We start from the raw sequence: 20,753 nt of genomic DNA, 5'->3' as shown, positions 1-20,753 counted from the left end.
AGGAGGAGGAGGAGAATGCACAGTAGGCAAGCGGAGGATCCATTCTCCCCAATAGCTAGGACCTTTTCCTAACTCTGGAGCCAATCCCCTCCCAGGACCTACTGTGATGGCAGGGAAGGAACCTCTGGTGAGTGCACACTTGTAATCACACTATAGGAGTTAAATGAAATTGTAGTTAATGTTTAATTTGAGGTAAACAATTGGGGTACAGTGGCAACCAGTCCAGCTACGCAAAGGCTACTCCCCGGAAAAGCCTGTTTATGTGCCTAGAGTTTCCCCACCAAAAAATGTCCCCAGGTGTGCCCCCACACTGCCTAGCCTTTCTTGTGTGCTTACCATGTCTGCCTGCAAACCGAAATCTGCTACCCAGCGCTCTGCTGTGTGTTGTACCTTAGAGGTAGGCACTTCTTTTAGAAGACAAAATGTGGCCGTGTACCTCAGGGAATGTATTTACTGCTGTGAAGTGTTTCATTCATTGCAAGAGTTAACCTTGTGTTTTCAACAATGTATGTTTTTCCTTGCAGCTACAACATTGTCTGTGGGTGCTTCCTCCACACAAGCACAAAGGCTGTCCCAAATTAGGAGGCAAAAAGAGCGGACAAGGGAAGACATGTTCTGTGATTTGATGCATTCCTCTGAAACTGAAATGGCCCAGTTGAATGCATGAAGGCTCACACTCTCAGAGAGCATGCACACCAACCAAGAGGGCAAGAAAGCATGCAGGGAACAAAGAGTGTAACACTCAAGAGGAGATGTTGCATCTTATGGGGGAGCAAACAGACATATTGTGGCATCTGGTTGAGGTGCAGGAAAGGCAGCTAGACCTTAGAGTCCCACTGCACCCAATGATGAACCAGCTGCCCTCCTCACCAAGTTCCATATCCTCCTCTCCCAGATGTCCTAGAATGCGGGGAGGGCGACAGGGAAGCTCCGTTATCCCTTGAACTCAAGTCCAGGGGATGGTTCATGGAGCAGAAAGCTCTCATTCCCACAACTTTGATTGCTAGACAGTGCAATTGTAGTAAGCTATGTGTCCTTGCGCCTCCCCCCTTTAGACCTGGGTTATCTTTGCTATTCATTGCTGTCTCTGTTCAGTGTTTATTAGCATAATAAAAATGCATGAATTGAGGACAAGAGGCTCTTTATTCACTGTGCACACTGTGATTGGTGGAGGTTTAGTTTACAGGGAAGTACATGCAAAAAAGAGGCAGGTTGGTAAGGAACAACACACAGAACTGTCACATTAGTGTTGGATCATTTATTAAACTGGTTTTCAAAGCCTCTCGGAGACACAGTGCGTCTTGATGTGCTCTTCTTATTGCCCTGGTGTCTGGTTGCTCAAAATGGGCTGCCAGGCAATCTGCCTCAACGCCTCCACCCTGCCAGAAACTTTTCCTTTGTACTTTCACAGCTATTATGGAGCACATAGCAAGCAGCAACAATAATGGGAATATTGCTTTTGCTGAGGTCTAACCTAGTAACTAAACTGCACCAGCGCCCTTTTAAATGTCCAAAGGCACATTCAATCACCATTCTGTACTTGCTCAGCCTAAGGTTGAACTGCTCCTTACTGCTGTCCAGGCTGTCTGTGTATGGCTTCATGAGCCACAGGAGCAAGGGGTAGGCTGGGTCTCCAAAGATAACTATTGGCATTTCAACATCACCAATGGTAATTTTCCGGTCTGGGAAGAAAGTTCCTTCTTGCAGCTTTCTGAAGAGACTGGAGTTCCTAAAGATGCTTGCATCATGTACCTTTTCTGACCATCCCACGTTGATGTTGATGAAACAGCCCTTGTGATCCAATAGTGCTTGCAACACCATTGAGAAATACCCCTTGCAGCTTAAATACTCTTTGGCAAGGTTCTCCAGTGCCAAGATAGGGATATGCATTCCGTCTGTCACCCCACCACAGTTAGGGAACCCCATTGCAGCAAAGCCATCCACTATGTCCTGCACGTTTCCCAGAGTCATCATCCTTCTTAGCAGAAGTGAATTGATTGCCCTGGCTACTTGGATCACAGCAGCCCCCATGGTAGATTTACCCACTCCAAACTGATTCCTGACTGATCAGTAGAAAGCTTCCACAGAACTATCTCCACTCACTTCTCAACTGTCAGTGCAGGTCTCATTTTGGTATTTCTGCACTTCAGGGCTAGGGAAAGCAATTCACAAAATTCAATTAAAGTGGCCTTAAGCATTCGAAAGTTATGTGGCCACTGCTCCTCATCCCATACCTGCATAACTATGCGGTCCCACCAGTCTGCTTGTTTCCCGGGCCCAGAAGTGGCGTTCCACTGTGTCAACAAGCCTGGCTGCTGCTGCCAGTCATGTGCAAATTGCTCCATTCCTTCAGCACAGCTATTTGCATGGCATCACATTCTTCCGCACGGCAGCTTTTGGCTAGGCTCTGCAAATACCGCAGGATAATGCGTGAGGTGTTTGGATGCTCACAACAACAGTGTACAGCCGAGTGGGATCCATGCGTGCCATGCTATGGCATCTGCACAAATAACCCAGGCTTAGGCATGAAAATGATTGTTTGCTGTTGCTTTCAGGGACAGAGGGAGGGAGGGAGGAGGCAAGAGCATCATGGGAGGCTGACGATATGCACCCAAAACAACTCACAAAAATGTTTTTGTTCCATCAGGCAGTGGGAGCCTAATCCAGAATTCCAATTGGCAGCAGGAACTGTGGGATAGCTGCCCACAGTGCATAGCTCAGTGAGTCGATGCTAGCCCTGGTAGCGAGGATGCGCTCCGCCAACAGAATGTGCATAGTGGAGACATGCAGCATCAACTTTGTAAAATCAGAGGCTAAATGTCGACTTAAATAAATTTGACCTAATTTCGTACTGTAGACATGCCCTAAGGCCCAGATCTTCAAAGGTATTTAAGGTGCCTTAGGCCAGGTCTACACGAAAAAGCTAGGTTAAAGAAAGCCCCCTTAAGTCAACCTGTTAATGTATATGTCTACACTACCGGGTCCTTTACACCGACCTAAGTTGCCTCTAATGTTGACTTCTGTAATCCACCTCTGTGAGAGGCATAGCGTGTAATTCGATTTTCATGAGTCGACTGCGAGGTAGTGTAGATGCAGCATTGTGTAATTCAACTTAATTGGCCTCCAAGTGGTGTCTCACAATGCTCTTCTGTGACCGCTCTAGAGATCATTCTCAACTCTGCTGCACTGCAGCCAGGTACACGGGAAACAGCCCCTGCCCTGCTAAAGCCCTGGGAATTTTTGATTTCCCATTTCCTGTTTGATCAGCATTGGGAGCATGCCAGCTTGAGCACAGCTGATCATAGAGACTACACGCCCCAGATGCGCTCCAGCCTGGTCTGCACAGGAGGTAGTGGATCTCATCGCTGGGTGGGGAGAAGAGTCTATGCAGGCAGAGCTCCGATCCAGCAGAAGGAATTCTGACATCTATGCAAAGATTGCTCATGGAATGGGGAGAAGGGCTACACGGGGGACACACAGCAGTGCCATGTGAAAATAAAAGAACTTCGCCAAGTGTACCAGAAGACAAGGGAGGCAAACAGTCGCTGAACACCACACATGCCGATTCTACAACGAGCTGCATGCGATTCACAGGATGACCCTACCCACACCCCCACAAGCAATGTGAACACCTCATAGGTGTGTGAGTCTAGGAAAAACAAGGAGGACAATATGGTGGATGAGGAAGAGGAGGAGGAGGAGGAGAATGGGAGACAGGTGGATCCATTCTCCCTGAGAGCCAGGAAATATTTTTAATCCTAGAGCCCTGTACATCACGGTGACCAACCGTGATGTCGGGGAAGGCACTTCTGGTGAGTATACAGTTACAATCAAAGTCCACTTAAACTTCAGCAGGAGCACACATTCGGTGGTATTGCATGTTTACTGTGAAGAAAAAGTGAGGTGTTGTGGTTCTCTGCTTACAAGAGGCCACTCCAGCTACGCAGAGGGTGGCCTCCAGAAAAGACTATTTATGTGGACTGGGATAGCCCAGGAATCCTTCATGGATATCTCTAGGAAACTTCATGGAGTTACTCACCAATCCTTTGCAGAAAATTTCTGGGCAGGGCAGTCTTATTTCTTTCACCATGATAGGACACTTTCCCATGCAACTCCTGAATTAATTCTGTTGGCATCATTGCAGTACACAGCATAATAGCATAAGGACCAGGTCTATACCCAGACCTTGCAGCATCTCCTTCCTTTCCACCTCTGTTAGCCTCAGGAGACTGATATCACATAGGGTCGCCTAGGAGAAATGAGGGAAGTCTCATTAAAAGTGCTTTTAAAAGAAAAAAAAAGGCATGTAGACCAACCCCGCTCCCACATTCCGGATCGCCAAACCACGTGGCCGCTAATGTGCCTTTACTGTGCTCGGCATGGGTTGGCAAGTAGTTTAAAGTGGCTGATAGGGGACTGCAGCCCCACATGAGAGATTCTGCAATTTGGGAGTGAAAATGTTCCCCCCCTCACCCCCGCCCCATTCATAAACAGCTTCCCGTGGTGCTGTGGGGAAGAAACATTGTTCAACTAGTTACCTCTGCTCCCAACATGAATCTGCCATAAACTTAATTAAAAGTGCAGGCACACATGACCCGGGGGGGCCTACTCACCATGGCTGCAGCAAAATGGCACAGTGAATGGTTACGGATTCTGATTATGTTATAGCTTGCATCTAGTGTAATTTGGGGGTGTTTTTTTATGAAAATGGCCTTGCTATGGAAACATTTTATTCATGTACAATGGCTCCTTTATTTTTTCCCCTGACTGACAGCTGGAAATGTGTCCTTCAGCATATCATCAACACCTGAAAGCAGACCTTCGCTGATTAGAAGGAGGAGAAAGAGAACACGGGAGGACATGTTGACCGAGATAATGAACGCCTCTGGGACAGCTGACCCAGAGATCAGAGCGTGGAGAATTTCACTGTCTGAGAAGTTAGACATGGACATGGAGAGCAAGAAAGCTTCCAATAAGCAAGAGTATATGACACAGGATGAGATGCTTCGGATTATGAGGAACCAAGCAGACATGTTGAGGCATCTGGTTGCACTGCAAGAACAAAAGCAGGAGGGTAGAGTCCATCTGCAGACCCTGGTGGACAGCCAACCAGCCAGCATCGCCTGGCACAGAATCACCCTCCCCCAAGCGTTCCCTGAGGCATGGGAGAAAAGTCCATTATCCCTTTCACTTAACGCAGGAGGAGGGTATAAGGAATAGAAGGTGCCTATTCACAGACCTTTGATGGTCTGGAATGCGGTGTGTTATGTCACACAGCTGAAAATGTTTCTCCCGTTCCAACTTTACAACCCATTTTCCCCAAGGTTACCTTTTCTTTCTGTTCTCCCTCTTTACTTATGTTTGTTAAATAAAGTAAATGGATTCAAGAAATAAATGTTCTTTATTGAGTAGAAGCAGTGGGCTTGGGTGGGGGGGTTGGTTTTACAGGGACAGTGATACAAGGCTGGTGAAGGTTTGGGAAAGCACAATTCAAACAAGCAGCTCACATTACTAAGACTCATTACTGAAATGGCTTTTCAAAGCCTCGCAGATACGCAGCCGCCCCTTGCTGTGCTCTTCTTATTGCGTTGGTGTCTGGCTGCTCAAAAATGGCTGCCATGCAATCTGTCTCAACTGCCCACCCCTGCAGAAAATTTTCCTCCTTTTTTTCCACAGATATTATGGAGCACACAGCAGGCAGCTATAACCATGGGGATGTTCTCTTCACTAAGGTCCAGTCTTGTTACTAAACTTCTCCAGCGCCCTTTTAAATGACCAAAGGCACATTCAATCACCATTCTGCACTTGCTGAGCCTATAGTTGAACCATTCCTTACTGCTGTCCAGATGGCCAGTGTATGGCTTCATGAGCCATGGGAGCAAGGGGTAGGCTGGGTCCCCCAGGATAACTACAGGCATCTCAATGTTGTCAATGTTCATTTTGTGGTCTGGAAAGAAAGTTTCGGATTACAGCTTTTTGAGCAGACCCAAGTTCCTAAAGATGTGTGCGTCATGAACCTTTCCCGACCATCCTATGTTGATGTAGGTGAAACGCCCCCATGTCATCCACCAGCGCTTGCAATACTATTGAAAAGTATCCCTTTTGGTTTATTTGGCAAGGTGGTCTGGTGCCAAGCTGGGGATACGTGTGCCATCTATCGCTCCACTGGAATTAGGGAACTCCATCGCAGCAAAACCATCCACTATGTCCTGCACGTTTCCCAGACTCACTATTCTTCATAGCAGAAGACGATTAATGGCCCTGCACACTTGGAGCATAGTAGCTCCCACAGTTGATTTACCTACTCCAAATTGATTCCCTACTGATCGGTAACTGTTGGGGCCTGCCATTGCAAGCTTCCAAATAGTGATCGCCACTCGCTTCTCCAGTGTCAGAGCAGCCAGCTCTCATTTTTGTGTTGCTGAACTGCAAGGCAGTGGAAAGCTCTGCACAAAGTTCCTGGAAGGTGGCCTTCTACATCTGAAAGTTCTGCAGCCGCTGCATATCATCCCATACCTGCAAAACAATGTGGTCACAGAAATAGTGCTCAACAGAGTGCAGCTGCTCTGTGACTGCCAGCAGCAACTGTGAATTGTTTTCTTCAATGGCTTGCAGCAGGGTTGCTTGCAGGACATCGCTATGTTCTGCGTGGCGAACCCTACTTCAGCTCTGGAAATACTGCAGGAGAAGGCTGAGATGTTTGAGATGCTCACAGCAAGAGTGCACAAGTGAGCAGGCTCCATGCTTCTGGGGTTATGGTGTACAAACAGCGGTTTTAAGGCATGAAAACCACTGGGTTGTTTGGCATTGATATGAGGGAGGAAGCACAGTGCATCATGGGATGCCGACACAATCTTCCCATTCTCCCCTACAAAAATGTTTTGGTCCTATGAGGCATTGCACAGACTTCACAAAACACAATGCGGCAAGTTGCACTTTGGGATAACTACCCACGATGCACTGCTTTGTGCATCAATGCAGGCACAGCTAGTGAGGATACACTCCATCAAGACAATGAGCAAGGTGTGTGGCCACGCACAATTGACTTAGCTAATTCAGAGGCTAAAGGTCGAATTAGATAAAATCAATTTAATTTTGTAGTTTCAGAGTGGTAGCTGTGTTAGTCTGTATCAGCAAAAACAAAAAAGGAGTACTTGTGGCACCTTAGAGACTAATAAATGTATTTGATCATAAGCTTTTGTGGGCTAAACTCCAGGGTTTTAGCCCACGAAAGCTTATGCCCAAATAAATTTGTTTTAATTTTGTAGTGTAGCCAAGCCCTTATAGTGTTCAAACACAACATTGAAATCAATGGGAGATAGGTGCCTAAATACCTTTGAGGAGCTGGGACTAAGTAACTTGGCCAAGGGCCCTCAGGGACTCTGTAGAAGAGCAGGGAATTGAAACAAGGTCTCCGAAGCCCATCAGCACAGGGTAGAGAAGTTAGTTGCATGGTTTATATGAGCTAATGGTTTGCACAAGGCTACCAGGAAATAATTCTGTTGGATTAAAACAATAGCTCCTCTATTGAAATATAGCATTTATTCAGAAGGTAAAAGTATGAGATGGAGAGAAAAATGCTTCCAGATAATATATCGCTGTTTACACTGGGGGCACATCTACACTTAAAATGCTGTAGCACTTCAATGAAGACAATACTATACTGACGGGAGAGCTTCTCCTGTCAGCGTAGTTAATCCACATTCACAAGAGGCAGTAGCTATATCGATGGGAGAAGCTCTCCTGCCGACACAGCCATGTCTTCACAAGTCCTGTACAGATACAAAACTTGTATCTGCATCAGATCTGCGATCCACCAACATAGATATAAAGTGGATATCTGCAGATTTGTAGGGCTCTAGATATAAAATTTGGATCCACATACATCCATGATCCACAAACATGGTCCACGGATATCTGCAGCCGTGGATATCTGCAGATTTGCAGGGCTCTAGGTATAACTAAGTTGTTCTAGGGCATGGATTTTTCACACCCCTGAGCGAGGTAGTTACATCAATGTACGTTTATAGTGTAGAGCTGGCCCTATGATATAAATGTGTGCCAGCATAGGTACATCGCTTAGGGGCATGGACATCAGTAAGCCATGCAGTAACTGCCAAACTCCGGGGCCCGGTCTACACTATAAAAACTTAGGGCAGGGCTACGCTACAAACTTGCATCAGAGCTGCTGCACCAATGCAGCTGTGTCACTGTAGTGCTTCTGGTCAAGACTCTCTAAGCGGATGGAAGAGAGCTCTCGGGCTGGCTTAGTTACTCCACCTTGGCAAGAGGCAGTAGTTATGTCTACACAGGGTTAAGGTCAGTATAACTTCGTCTCAGGGGCAGGGCTGGATTTTTCACACCCTTGAGCGATGTAGTTATACCGAAGTATGTAGTGTATAACTGGCCTTACATGGGTTTAACTGCCTGCTCAGGAGTGTAAAAAACTCCTCCTACCCCCCCCCCCCCATCTAATAGGCCGGGCTTAATGTAGACCTGCCTCTAGAGCCCTGCTAGGGAAGGAGCTTCATAGAGCAAGGCGAGGTCGCGTAGGGAAAGCAGCGGATCTGATTCATCTGGGTCTTTAGCAGCCCTGACCGCCGCCCTAGGGTTGCTATTAAGCGGGGTAAGTCTGTTGCGTCATGTACAATTTAGATTCGGATCCGCTGTTGGCGATCTGGCACCTTGTTGGCCCGGCTCCTAGCGGTTCGCTGGGCATGTCTTTACTTTCGGTTTCACTCGTAGTCCGCAAAAAGAAAAGGAGGACTTGTGGCACCTTGGAGACTAACACATTTATTAGCGCATAAGCTTTCATGGGCTACAGCCCATTTCACCGGATGCTGTAGCTCACGAAAGCTTATGCTCAAATAAATTGTTAGTCTCTAAGGTGCCACAAGTCCTCCTTTTCTCTTTGCGAATACAGACTAACACGGCTGCTGCTCTGAAACTCGTAGTCCGGTCGCCCTGTCCCGGGTTGGGACTTTGCACCCCTGATACAATCTTTTATACCCCACCCCACCCTTCGCATGGGGCCAGCGCTGGGAAGAGGGTTACTAGGAAGGTTTCTTTGGTGCTTTTCTTCTCCTGCCCCCGGCCGTGCAGGAGACCCGCGCTGCCCAGACCAAAGGGAAGAGGAAATCTGCCCTGAGCGCTTCCCTCTGCGGGCCGAGCCTCCGGCCCCTTCACACAATGATCTGCCCCAGCGACCCTTCTGTAGGTAACCGGGCGTTGCACCCCATCCTTGGCAGGCGCAGGCGGCTTACGGTTGTGGCCAGCACTGGGCGATCAGACGCAAAAATCACAGCTTCCCTTCTCCCAGCAGCGCAGCCTGCGAGAGCCCCCATGTTAGGACGTGTGCCGCTTTCTGGACTCTCCGCTTGACATGGCTCGGTGTGGGAGCCGGGCTTGGAGCCGACGGTGCACCCGGGAGAGTTCACAGAAGAAGCCTTTATCTGCAGAAGGCGCCCCAGGGGATGGGAAATGTTTTTAAACTGGGGACAGTCCAGGGGGACGTGTCTGGAAAGTATTCCCTTACCCTGGGACCCTGCACCTGGTTCTCTCAGGCCTCTTGGGAAATAGACAGGGAAATTATTGCTTTATATTCCTGTTTTCTCTCCCAGTATTGAATGGCAACACCCTTTTCTACCCCCTCCCCGGGGACAGGAAATCCAAGAGCCATTCCCCAGGAGTCACAGACTGCTATGAAGCTGGACCGTATAAGCATGTTCAGAAGGGTACTGTCATGTAACACTCACTGCCTACTGATTAAAAGAAAAGGAGTACTTGTGGCACCTTTGCGACTAACAAATTTATTTGAGCATAAACTTCCATGAGCTACAGCTCACTTCATCGGATGTATCCTTATGCTCAAATAAATTTGTTAGTTGCTAAGGTGCCACAAGTACTCCTTTTCCTTTTGCGGATACAGACTAACATGGCTGCTACTCTGAAACCTACTACTGATTGGCATCTCAAGTTATAACCCAAGTTGTCTTCGCATCTTTTTCATTGTTAACAGGGCCCACAGGATTCCACTGCACCTCTAAATGAAGGAGCGCAGTAGGGAATACTAAATGCTGTGACTAACAATGAATGTGTATTGAGTTCTGATCACAAATATTATGGTAGCCCCCAAATGCTTTGATTGGGGTCAGACCCCATTGTACTATGCACCATGCAGTTGTCATAGTCTCTTGCCTCGAAGAGCCTACATCCTACAAAGGTATGTGTGAGTAACTTTACTCACATGAGTAGCCCAACTGGAAGTTAATAGGACTATGTCAGTAAGGTTAGTGTGGTGTATGTGTCTGCAAGATCCAGCTTTGATACAAGATGCAGCAAGTGAGTATATCAACAAAGAACAAGGGAATTGGGAGAGAGTAATGATAACATGGTTACTTCGGTTTAGTTGGGCATGTTGACACATGAAAATTATTCTAGAATAAGGTAAGTTTTAAATTTAAAGCATTCCAGTGTAGCTCCATGTGTAGATGAGCCCTTATCAATGGCATACTGCTGTTTTAACCGCCTAGTTCCTTAAAAAACAGAAGCCAAAATAGCACTTCTGCCCACTTCTAAATATTTGAAAACACTAAAACTTGGCAGATTTCAGAGTAGCAGCCGTGTTAGTCTGTATTCGCAAAAAGAAAAGGAGGACTTGTGGCACCTTAGAGACTAACAAATTTATTTGAGCATTGAGCTCACAAAAGCTTATGCTCAAATAAATTTGTTAGTCTCTAAGGTGCCACAAGCACTCTTTTAATTTTTACTAAAACTTGGCTGGATGAAGCACTAGAAAACTTCCTGCAACAAACTATACGTGACCTAAAGATGTCTTTCATGCACTGATACATAAGGTAAAGAACAAACATTTGTAACCAACAATAAACACATTGGGTGTCCACAGTAGCCCTTACAAACATTTTAAGTACCTCAGGTTAATTGATTTTCAGACAGGAGTCAGTGCTTCCGAATTTTCATCCTGCCGGTAAGCTTAGTTCTGGAGGTGTTGTGTCTTCCCGATTGGTCTGCATACTGATCTTCAGCTAAGTACTCAGCTGATGTAAACTAGTGTTGCTCCAATGAAGTCAATGGAGATGCAACAGTTAACCAACCTAAGCATCTGGCTTCATGTCACAATTGCTGCTACTTTTTGTGTGTCATTATACTTTGGCTTCTTGGGTCAGATAATTTTCTTGGAGACTTGCCTTTACCTTGGTAAAATGAGCTTAAGAAACCAAGGCAGAGAGTAGTCTCTAGATCAGTATATTCAAACAATAAGTAGGAGAGAAGGACTTTTCATCAATTGAGTTAGATCTTTTGTAGTTGTGTCCCTGCCTTAGTCTAGCCTTTTTCTGGTGTGGATGAGTATCTAAGGTCCAGATCCTCAAAGGTATCAATCAATGGCAGTTAGGCACCTTAAAATCTTTGAGGATCTTGGTGTAAACCACCTCCTGTATATCACAGAAAAATAGAATTGTGTTTCTTTCTTGGAAGTTACTTTGTGGTTTCTTTAATATTTGGATTCCAGTTTTAAAGTCACCAGATGGTTAAACAGTTTTCCTTTCACAGATGCTGATCTGTTTCTTCATGGAGACCCTGGGTAAAGGCTGCACATTCATTGCAGGTAATGTGCCTTTGAACTAGGCTCAGTCTGGAAGCAGCTTTAGGGAGCTTTGAACTATATTTTATAAGCGTCTGTGTTTTAAAATGTGTGAATGTGATTAGGCTCTTTGTTCTTGAGTCTGGAAGGCTATTTGCCTAACTAAACAGATTTTTAAAAAAATCTGTATGTAGATTAAAACAGTTGTTAAGAACTATATAGTGACTGCATTGTGTGTATCTGTATTATAATGCATCTTGGATGTTACATTTTGGATGGGAAGTTAAAGCAACATGTAATTAACTATTTTATGTTAATTGTTACCATTCATCATTATATACTATAGCAACAGAGGACAAAGAGATCCTCTGCATACATGTAGGTAGAGCAGAAACCTAAGTTGGGATCCAGGCTGCATCAGAACTTGGCTCAATATTTTGTATTCTCTTTTCCCCTTCCCCAACTACAATGCCTAAAAAACTTCACAAATTACAGTGGACATGCTAATGGTCACTAACAAAAGAACATTATGGTGGAGCTGTAGCTTCTCCAGTTAAACTAAAATCTGTAATGCAAACTTTAAGCATTTATTCTGTAGAAACCTAATTGAAATGGCAACAAACCAACCAATCATAACAACAGAGGATGTAAATTTTGAGAATTAGTTATCAAATAATAAAAAATGTATTGATAAAGAGAGACTCCTAACGTTCAAAACCAACCCTTTTGATGAGAAATCTAAACCGCTCTGGGATGTGTAATTTGTTTACATTGTCGTTCCTCAAGTGCTGATTCTGTCAGTTACACATCGATAGTGTTTGTCTATGGAACGTTTTATAACTTTTTTTTCATGATAGCAAATTTGTGCACCAAGCCAAATCATCCAAAATATCTGCTGTGGGATGAATGCTCTCATTAAATTCTAGGGGGCAACAAAATGACCAACAGATTCCCTCACCAAATGCCTTGTTGCCTAGGGAAAGCATCCCTGAGCTGGGCAAGAGACTAGAAGTTCAACTCTCAACTCTTCTAACTTCTGCTGTCCCATACAATTCGCTGTATTAATAAGGCCATAAACTCCCAACCCTAAAAGACAGGAAAATGCTCCTGAACACCCCTATCTTTTAAAATAAGTAAGAGAGCTTACAGAAGGTCACAGTCAGGAACAGAAACTAGTTTCTGTTTCTAACGTGACACATTCCAATCTTACTGACTAAAACACATGCTTTTTAGACTGAGTAAGCCAGTTTTGGTTCCCCTGTCTCTAATCACTAAAAATAACACTCGTCTTCCAGAGCCAGAGAGAGAATCCAGGATTCCTGATCATCAGTACCCTATTGTTGACTAATAAATAGTTGTATAACCTGGTGGGGAAAGTGTGTGTCAAGTCCTCCTCCAGTGGCTGATGTACTCTACTACCGGTTACTCCTGTAGCTCAAGTAATAAGGGTTTATACTCCAGTTCTGAAGGTCAAGATGTTCATGCTCTGCTGCTCATCTGTGAGTAGGCTCAGAAGGATTCAGTTTTTGTTGATAAACATTGATTCTATTGCACACACAAAAACCAATGGAAAAAATGTCTATTGATGATAATATAAACTTACAGATAGGCAAGATAAGAAATGCTCTGCCTGAGAACTTATTAGAGTTTAAGGATATCTACTTGGTATTTTTTGGCATGTGATGTTGACAGTTTGTGTTTTCATGGTTATAAAGTTTTAACTTTTTGAGTCTCAGCGTCTACTGCCATTAAACCATTATTGTCTAACCCCCCTCACCATAATTTCCTGCTGTTGTGAAAATGTAAATCAATAAAGAAGTTGGAAAAAATGTTTAAAATAGACATTTATATTATCCATCAAAACAATAATAAAGATTAAATTCTTCCAAGTCTGTCTCTGCGGGATAGGATGGTTGTACATGATTTACGCTGTGATTAACCTTCTTTATCATATTTAAGTTCCAAAACTGTTTCAATCTGTAAATTATGGTGACTCGCCAAAATGCATCCATTGCACCATTCAGTAATTTGTTACATTTTGCTGTTGTAACCCATTGATCACTGTGTGGGTTGTCTTGCCCTGTGCCCAATCCACAGAGAATGTGAGGCTGTAGGAGTTCTCCTGAGAGCCCGCCTCTTTAACACAGACTATAAAGGCTTATGCATTTAGCTCTGGTGGTCATCAATTCAGGTCCCTGTGTTGGCCAGAATGGTGGTCATTACTCCTGCAAGTGTCATACATTGGCAGTTGAAAGGTATGTGATGTACTTCCAAGGACTAGAAATCCAGAGAAAAGGGCAGACTTGCTGGTGGAATACAGGCATATGCCATGCTGCTGCAACAGCATCTAGGTGTATTCAGTTTACAGAAGTCCATGAGAGAGTCAATGGAGTGATTTTGGAAGTTATTGATCACACAGACCCCTTGGTGAAGGTTCCCTCCATCTGCCAGGAGATATGTCACTGCTGAACACGGAGTATTGTTCTTCATGTACGTACTCTCAGTAACTTTTAAATGAGAATAAGATATAGACACAAAGAACTGACTGCATCGTGTTACAATCTCACTGTTACAGTCTCACACTCTTCACAAGGGTTGACATTGTGATCTCAGCAGCGTTAAGGCAGAAGAACATCCCAAGTGCACGGAATGTGTAACAAGAAGGTGCTGATCTGTTGATACAAAAGCAGAGGAGGTCTCATTAAGGTTTTGTATTCAAGTGCAAGTTTGAGAACATTGAAGTTTCTCGTTGTGACCTTTCTATATTCTAAATCAGTGGTTCACAAATGAATTTGTGTCTGTAGTAGTTTGTGCCCCTCCAGCTGCCCAGTTCTGAAGAGAGAGCAGAGAGCAGCAGTTGCAGGCCAGGCATCCGGCTCTGAATACAGTGCCATCACCAGCAGCAGTGGAGAAGTCAGGGTGGCATGGATTAAGTAGACCCCTATTCAGCCCAGCACCACACAACTATATCTGGCATCATAGCCCACACAGTACTGCCCACCATCTCCCTGGGGGCAGGACTTGGGCAGATAGAATGCATTGGGAATACACTCCTAGGGTGCTGAACTTCCTCAGACTTATGCTCTTTGGGTTGAAGAACCAGTCCTGCTTTTGCCACCAAGGCTGTGCCTTCACTGCAAAGTTAACTTGAGTTATCGATACTCAAATTACTTCTCTCAAGTTAGCCAAGTCTGAGTGAGAGCAGACACACTGCAAAATAACACTCGTATTGCTGTATCCACACTGGTACTTCACTCATACGTGTGGTGGTAAAACTTTTGGGGGCGCATCCCATGGTTTTATAGATTAAGGCCAGAAGAGATCATTATACCATCCCGTATAACACAAGCCAAAGAATTTCACCTGGTTACTGATGCATGCAGACCAAATACTTATGTTTGGCTAGAGCAGATCTTCCAGAAAAGCATCAGTCTTGATCTGAAGAATGCAAGTGATGGAGAAACAGCCGCTTCCCTTAGTAGTTTGTTCCAGGGTACCAAGGGACCTCTAGGTATCAACTAGCAGAGGGCACAGAGGGTTCATAGGATTTTACAAGGATCCTCTGAGTTGGATATAACCATAATAATTCACTAAAGACTGGCATTTGAGATCTCTACTGGGAGCCAGTAGGCAACTGGTCATCTTAATCATTGCTCTGTGTCTGGATGGGAGAATAATTAAGGAGTTAATGTTTCTATGCTGAAAATTATATTCCTAGGGCAGGTAACCAGCAGGTGACAAACTTCAAATATATTCCTTGCAGGTAGAGGGTAAGAAACACTTATCTCTCTGTTTGGTCATTGTGGATTGTCTGCTTCACAGGGGAGGTCTGTTTACATACTGAACCTGATGCTAATCAAGGGAGTGCAATATCTTCATGAGAGAGAATTTCCAGGAGGAAATAAAGAGAAGGCAGGGAATCCTGTTTACGGGTAAAGACAGTGAATTGTTGGGGTATAACTGGCGGTGCAGGTATACCCTGGATCTTTCAACAAGAAGGCAAATTGACAGCGTGCCTTGTCTCTTAAATGGAAGCTCATAGTCATGCCTGGTGTAAAAACCTGGAAGGATTTTAGGTGAGCATTGCTCCACAGGCCAGGAAAAGAGGAGTTAAGTAAGTCTAGGTTCTAGAATGCTTGTTACAATTTTACTTTATATGTAACCATTTGGTTCCAAATCTTCTTTTGCTATCACTTGAGTCTCTATACTTTGTTAAACAAACTCTTACTTGATTTCACTATAAACATATCTCAATGCTGTCTCTCTAGCAGAGCAGTGATCTGCGTTGAAGCTGGTAAACTGGGGTGTGCTCATGCTTTGGAAACAGTGGATCTGTGACTACTGCGCATGTCTAGTGGAATGCGGGCTGGACACTCCAGGGAGATGCTCAGAGAGCTCGAGGTTTGGAGCGTGCCTATCGCTAACCTATAAAGAGAGAGAGCCCTGCATAGGCTTAGAGGGGAGTGCTTGGGTTGTCAGGGGGCAGTGGAGTTGGGGAGCTGACTCCCAATAGGCACAGACAAGACTTCCTCTCACTAAGGGCAGGTGGTGGTGAGGAGCCTCACAATCCTGGGTACCCACAGGAAGAGTCACAGTGGAGTAGTCGGCAGGATCTACACCTCATTTGCTCTAGGCACTTATATACCAGATAACATTGCTACTGGGAGATTCAAAAGTGAGACGGTAGGAAACAGGGAGAGAAAAAGGATTATGTTTTGTTGTTTTGGGTTTATTTTAGGAAAGAGAAGCAGAAGAAAAGACAATGCAAAATGAGCAAGCAAGAAATCTGAGCCAAGCAGACCAGTGCTCGGTTTGAGCATCTGTGCACAGAACGTAGATTAGTTGCTTTAGGGAAAACCCTTGAGGAAATGAGATCTGTGCTCATGAAACGTAAGTGAAAGGCAGAGAAGCCAGACTCCTCAAAAAGAAATGAGGGTGGGGCAGTGCAGGCTTGGGAACTCTGCCTGGACCACATCCCAGTGAAGCAGCCCTGAAATTAGAACTGGCCAAGATGGAGGTCCAAAAGCTGGTGTTAGCCACGAGGACCAAAAGGCTGGAATTAACAGAAAGAGTTAGACAGAGGGCGGCAGACAAGCATTGGCAGTAGGCAGAGAAAACAGCACAAGTGGAGGCCCACTGGAGACTCATGCAGCTGGACAGTGGGAAGCCGAGAAGCAACAGCAGGAGGCAACAACCCAAGAAAGGGAGATGGAAAGGCAGCATGAGTTTAAAAAGCTGGAAATGCAAGGATGGAACCACTAGCCCATGGATCACGCAGCTGAGACAAACTGCCTGAGTTACAGGGAGCCTGGTTGCATTGGGAAGATTTGACCACCTTCAAAAAGATGTGTGGAGTACACAGAATCCCAGCTGAGCAGAAAATGACTGTCTTACTCCCCAAACTTCCTGGTAGAGCTGTACAAATTTTGAATAATATGGATGTAAATGATGCTATGTTGTTTGATTGGGTTAAGGGGGTTTGTGTTTAAAAGGTTTCAGATTACTCCAAAGGCATATTACCTAAAGTTTAGATGCCTCAGACAATGTGGAAAGTTACGTTATAGGGAACAGGTTTGGAAAATGGGGAATTATTTGATAAAGTGAACAAAAAGTACAGGGGCAGAAACTTATGACAGGTTGGTAGATCTGTTTTGCTCCTGTTCTGTGATGTCTGCTCTGATGAGGTGAGGATAGCAGTGGGGAAAATCCTCAGTATCTGTAGTTGGGAGAGCTGACTCTTACATACAATTGAGACCATTCATAGAGTCCAGGTCCCAAAGGGAAGGGCAGAAGCCTGTAATAAAAGGGAGGGCCTAGCTTGTTTCTGGGAAAAAGGAGGAAGGAGAGGGGACTAAATGCCCGTCCTCCTGGTAACTCTAATTATTGGATCCCAAGAGGAAGCTCCAAGAAGGTGCTTCTCATGTGGGTTGCTTGCTTGAATAAATGGAGAAAAAATGCTATATCTCTCCCGCTTAATGCAGCTACCCTTGAGTCAGAGACTTCAGTGATGGCAGAAGGAGATCTAGTTAATTTGTTAAAGTCTGACCTCCTGGAGGTAGACAAAGAGTTTATTAAAGGGGCCAAAGTAAATGGTAAAGTGGGCTGGAGTGAAGAGACACAGGAGCCTAGGTTTCCCTAGTCAGGAAATATGTGATTAAGGAGAGAGATGGTAAAACTCCTGACCTTGGGCAGTTTAGAACCACGGTGCCTTTCGGCTACATTGAATTAGAGTGAGAAGATTTAATGGGTACTTTAAACATGGGAGAGCTTAAGAATTTACTTGCTGATGTGTTGGTGGAAAGAGACGTAATATCACTGGCCAAAGCCATTAACATTGTGATCCACAGCAAGAGGCAATATGTCCCTCAGTTCCCAGAAGTAAGTTTTGAGGAGGAAGGGGCAGCCGAGGGGCGAGAGGAGCCCTCTGCGTCCTTAGCAGCAGCAAGTTGTGGTGCATCTCCAGGGAAGGGGAGGGGAAGGAAGGGAGGAGTTGGCCCCTTTCCTGAGATAGCTCTCAATGCAAGCAAAAGCCAAATGGATTTTGTTCCAGGACAAAGTGCAGAGACTTCCCTAAAAAGGGGAAGGCTATCCTCACCAATACTGCCGACAGAGAGAATGGGGCAGTTCTTTACTGAAGAGGGAAGAATTTACAGGGAATTCCCAGCTGGGAAAAGTAGAAGTCCCGGGGAACTCAACAAACAACTGATCATGTCCCCAAAGCATCATGCAGTGTTAATGCTGCTAGCCCACAATTGCCTTTTTGCTGGTCCCTTAAGACTGGAGAGGACATATGAAAGGCTAAGGAAAAACTTCTCTTGGCCCAATACTCAGAACAAGGTACATGGATACTGCAGGACTTGCAACTTATGTCAAAAGTGGAACAAGCATGTTGGCACTTTAGGGCTCCTTTGCATCCTTTACTAGTAATCAGAGAAGCATTTTTTAGGGTTGCCATAAATATTACAGGACCCTTACCCAGGCCAACCCACAGAGGGAAAAGATTTTTATTAATTGTGGTGGATTTTGCTGCCAGGTATTCAGAAGCTGTAGCGCCATCAGATGCAGAAGATAGAAGAGTGCCTCGGCAACTGTTTCCTGTATTTAGCAGGGTGGGCTTTCTAAAGGAAATCTTATCAGATCGTGGGTCGCATTTCATGCCCCAGCTATTTGGTGTGTAATGAAGGGTGCGTGAGGGAAAGCAACTGAAATCTGCCCTGTTCCACCTAAAAACCAATGGTTTAGTGGAGAGGGTCAATAGAACCCTAAAATCTATGCTGAAAAGGTATGTAAACAAGAGACCAAGAGACTGGGATATAATGTCCCCATGTCTGCTTATCATGAAGTGCCTCAAGCATCCATGGGGTTCATCTCATTTGAGCTCCTGTTTGGAGAAAAGTCAGATGTCCCCTGGATCTCATCAGAGACTCCTGGGAGGATGGCTCGGAAGCAGAGGGGGGAACCAGTGCCTGAATATGCGCAAAGGTTTAGGAAGAAATTGAAGTCTGTGATGGTGCAGCGAAACCTCCAAAAAGCCAGGCAGCTCACAAAGAATAATATGATTGCAACACCTGTGATTGCTCATTTCATGCAGGGGTTTGTTACTGGTGTTACTCCTTGTCAGAAGCATAGGCATAGTTTGCTATATTTGGCAGGGAGGCGGGGCAAAGTGCAGGCGTGCATGCATGCAGGTGTGCACGCTGAAGCCAGTTCTGTTGCTGGCACAAAATGGCCGAGGCAGGCAACAGCTGGATTCGTTGCCCGGTGTGCATCGCCCAATAATCACAACGGGGTGGAGAAGTAGAAAAGTTTATTTGAAGCTTCAAGTGGTACAGGGAGACAACAATCTCAAGTCCTGCACACCAGTGCAAGCAGTTACACATATTTTATACATTCATTCTTTAGCATGCTTATCCAATAGCAAGCTGTCCTAAGTATCCATATAGCCAATCCGGTATACCGGCCAGTTCCCCTTTTTCCTCTTATCATCTATTCCCCCATATATGGAGTTGTTTGTTCAGCAACATTCCTGTCCTGCTTGACCTAATCTTGCTCCAGCCAGTCTGTGCCTGCAATACACTGTTGCAAATTTCTCAGCTTGAAGGCTGTGAGTATCTCCAGGCAGAAAAGGGAGGGAGTGGGCAATCTGGGCCTAGAGCGAGGGGGCTTCATCGACACTTGTGGTCTTCCATCCCCTTGAGTTACCTAGTGGCCATGCCCGGTGTCCCCAACAGTTCATTCAGCTCAGTCCCGTCCTGCCTGGAGTGGTACCGGGGCTGCCAGTGCTGTGGGAGGATGGGCCGGCTTAACAAGGGAGCCCCATCGGCTGCTGCTGGTGGGACACCACATGCCAGGCTCCTGCTTCCCCCCAACACATGTTACCATATCTCTTTCTCCTCCCCATCCCATCCCCTTTCCCTCCCCACTGCACCCACCCTATCCCCAACCTGGTGCTCCACCATCCCCTTCTCTTCCCCCTGCCCTGTGCTACCCCACCTTCCTCACTGTCTCTTCCACCCTTGCCCTGCCCACCACCCCCATGGGCTCCCACAGTTGTACAAGAGAGGCAGGCACTAGGACCCAGGAGGCGGTGTCCAGCTGCAGAGGTAGTGACCCAGAGCAGTTGCTCCATCCCTCTCCCTGCAGGACCTGACTGCCAGGGACAGGAGCCCAGCAAGCCTGGGGTGGGAGGGGTGCAGCGTGGGAAGGATAGAGCCCCTCCCCCCAACAGGCCGATGAGCAGAGCAAGCCCTGCCAGGCAGTTCAGCACTCACAGAAATCGGGGGGGAGGGGGGAAGTGGCACGTTCCCCCCCTGTACTCCCCATGCCTTGCCTCTCTATGAGAGGGCATTGCTCCCCCTGCCTCACCCCAAACTACGCCCATGATCAAAAGGTACAAGATGCAGAACTCATGGAAAAGGTTTTGAAGTGGTGGAAAGGACTAACGATGTTCCCTACAATGTGCAGAGGCCCCCCCCCCCAGCAGGATTACACCTCAGACTGTGCATGCAAACAGGTGAAAAGCACGTCACAAGTGTGGCACTAATGTAACCGTGGTATGCTGTGTAGCGGAGGACTGTAAGCCCCTCGGAGTGATCTAATTACTGAATGCCCTAGTGACGCCCTGCTAAAGAGCACACGCCCCACAGCAGGC

At 45.9% G+C, this 20,753-nt stretch overlaps 1 protein-coding gene and 1 long non-coding RNA gene across 6 annotated transcripts in view; one reads left to right on the top strand and one right to left on the bottom strand.

Moving 5' to 3' along the window:
• The first annotated feature begins 8,482 nt into the window (after positions 1-8,482).
• The window catches only part of LOC119861744, a 34,829-nt gene continuing 22,558 nt past the window's right edge, over positions 8,483-20,753 (top strand). For 2 of the 5 annotated variants that reach the window (XM_043492268.1, XM_043492266.1), the window contains exons 1-2: positions 10,313-10,446; positions 11,572-11,626. In XM_043492268.1, coding sequence (XP_043348203.1) covers positions 11,572-11,626 — 55 coding nt within the window. In that variant the 5' untranslated portion in view covers positions 10,313-10,446. Of the gene's footprint in view, positions 8,627-10,312; positions 10,447-11,571; positions 11,627-20,753 lie in introns of those variants that run through there. The other 3 variants (XM_038417244.2, XM_038417246.2, XM_043492267.1) reach the window with 3 other exon arrangements.
• The window catches only part of LOC119861745, a 30,210-nt gene continuing 22,950 nt past the window's right edge, over positions 13,494-20,753 (bottom strand). Inside the window, exon 3 of the long non-coding RNA XR_005295013.2 lies at positions 13,494-14,274. This is a non-coding gene — a long non-coding RNA (uncharacterized LOC119861745). The remainder of the gene's footprint in view (positions 14,275-20,753) is intronic.

The sequence above is a fragment of the Dermochelys coriacea genome, chromosome 9 (assembly GCF_009764565.3).
Source record: "Dermochelys coriacea isolate rDerCor1 chromosome 9, rDerCor1.pri.v4, whole genome shotgun sequence".
NCBI classification, from domain to species: Eukaryota; Metazoa; Chordata; order Testudines; family Dermochelyidae; genus Dermochelys; species Dermochelys coriacea.
This window is presented reverse-complemented; position numbering and strand designations above follow the sequence as displayed.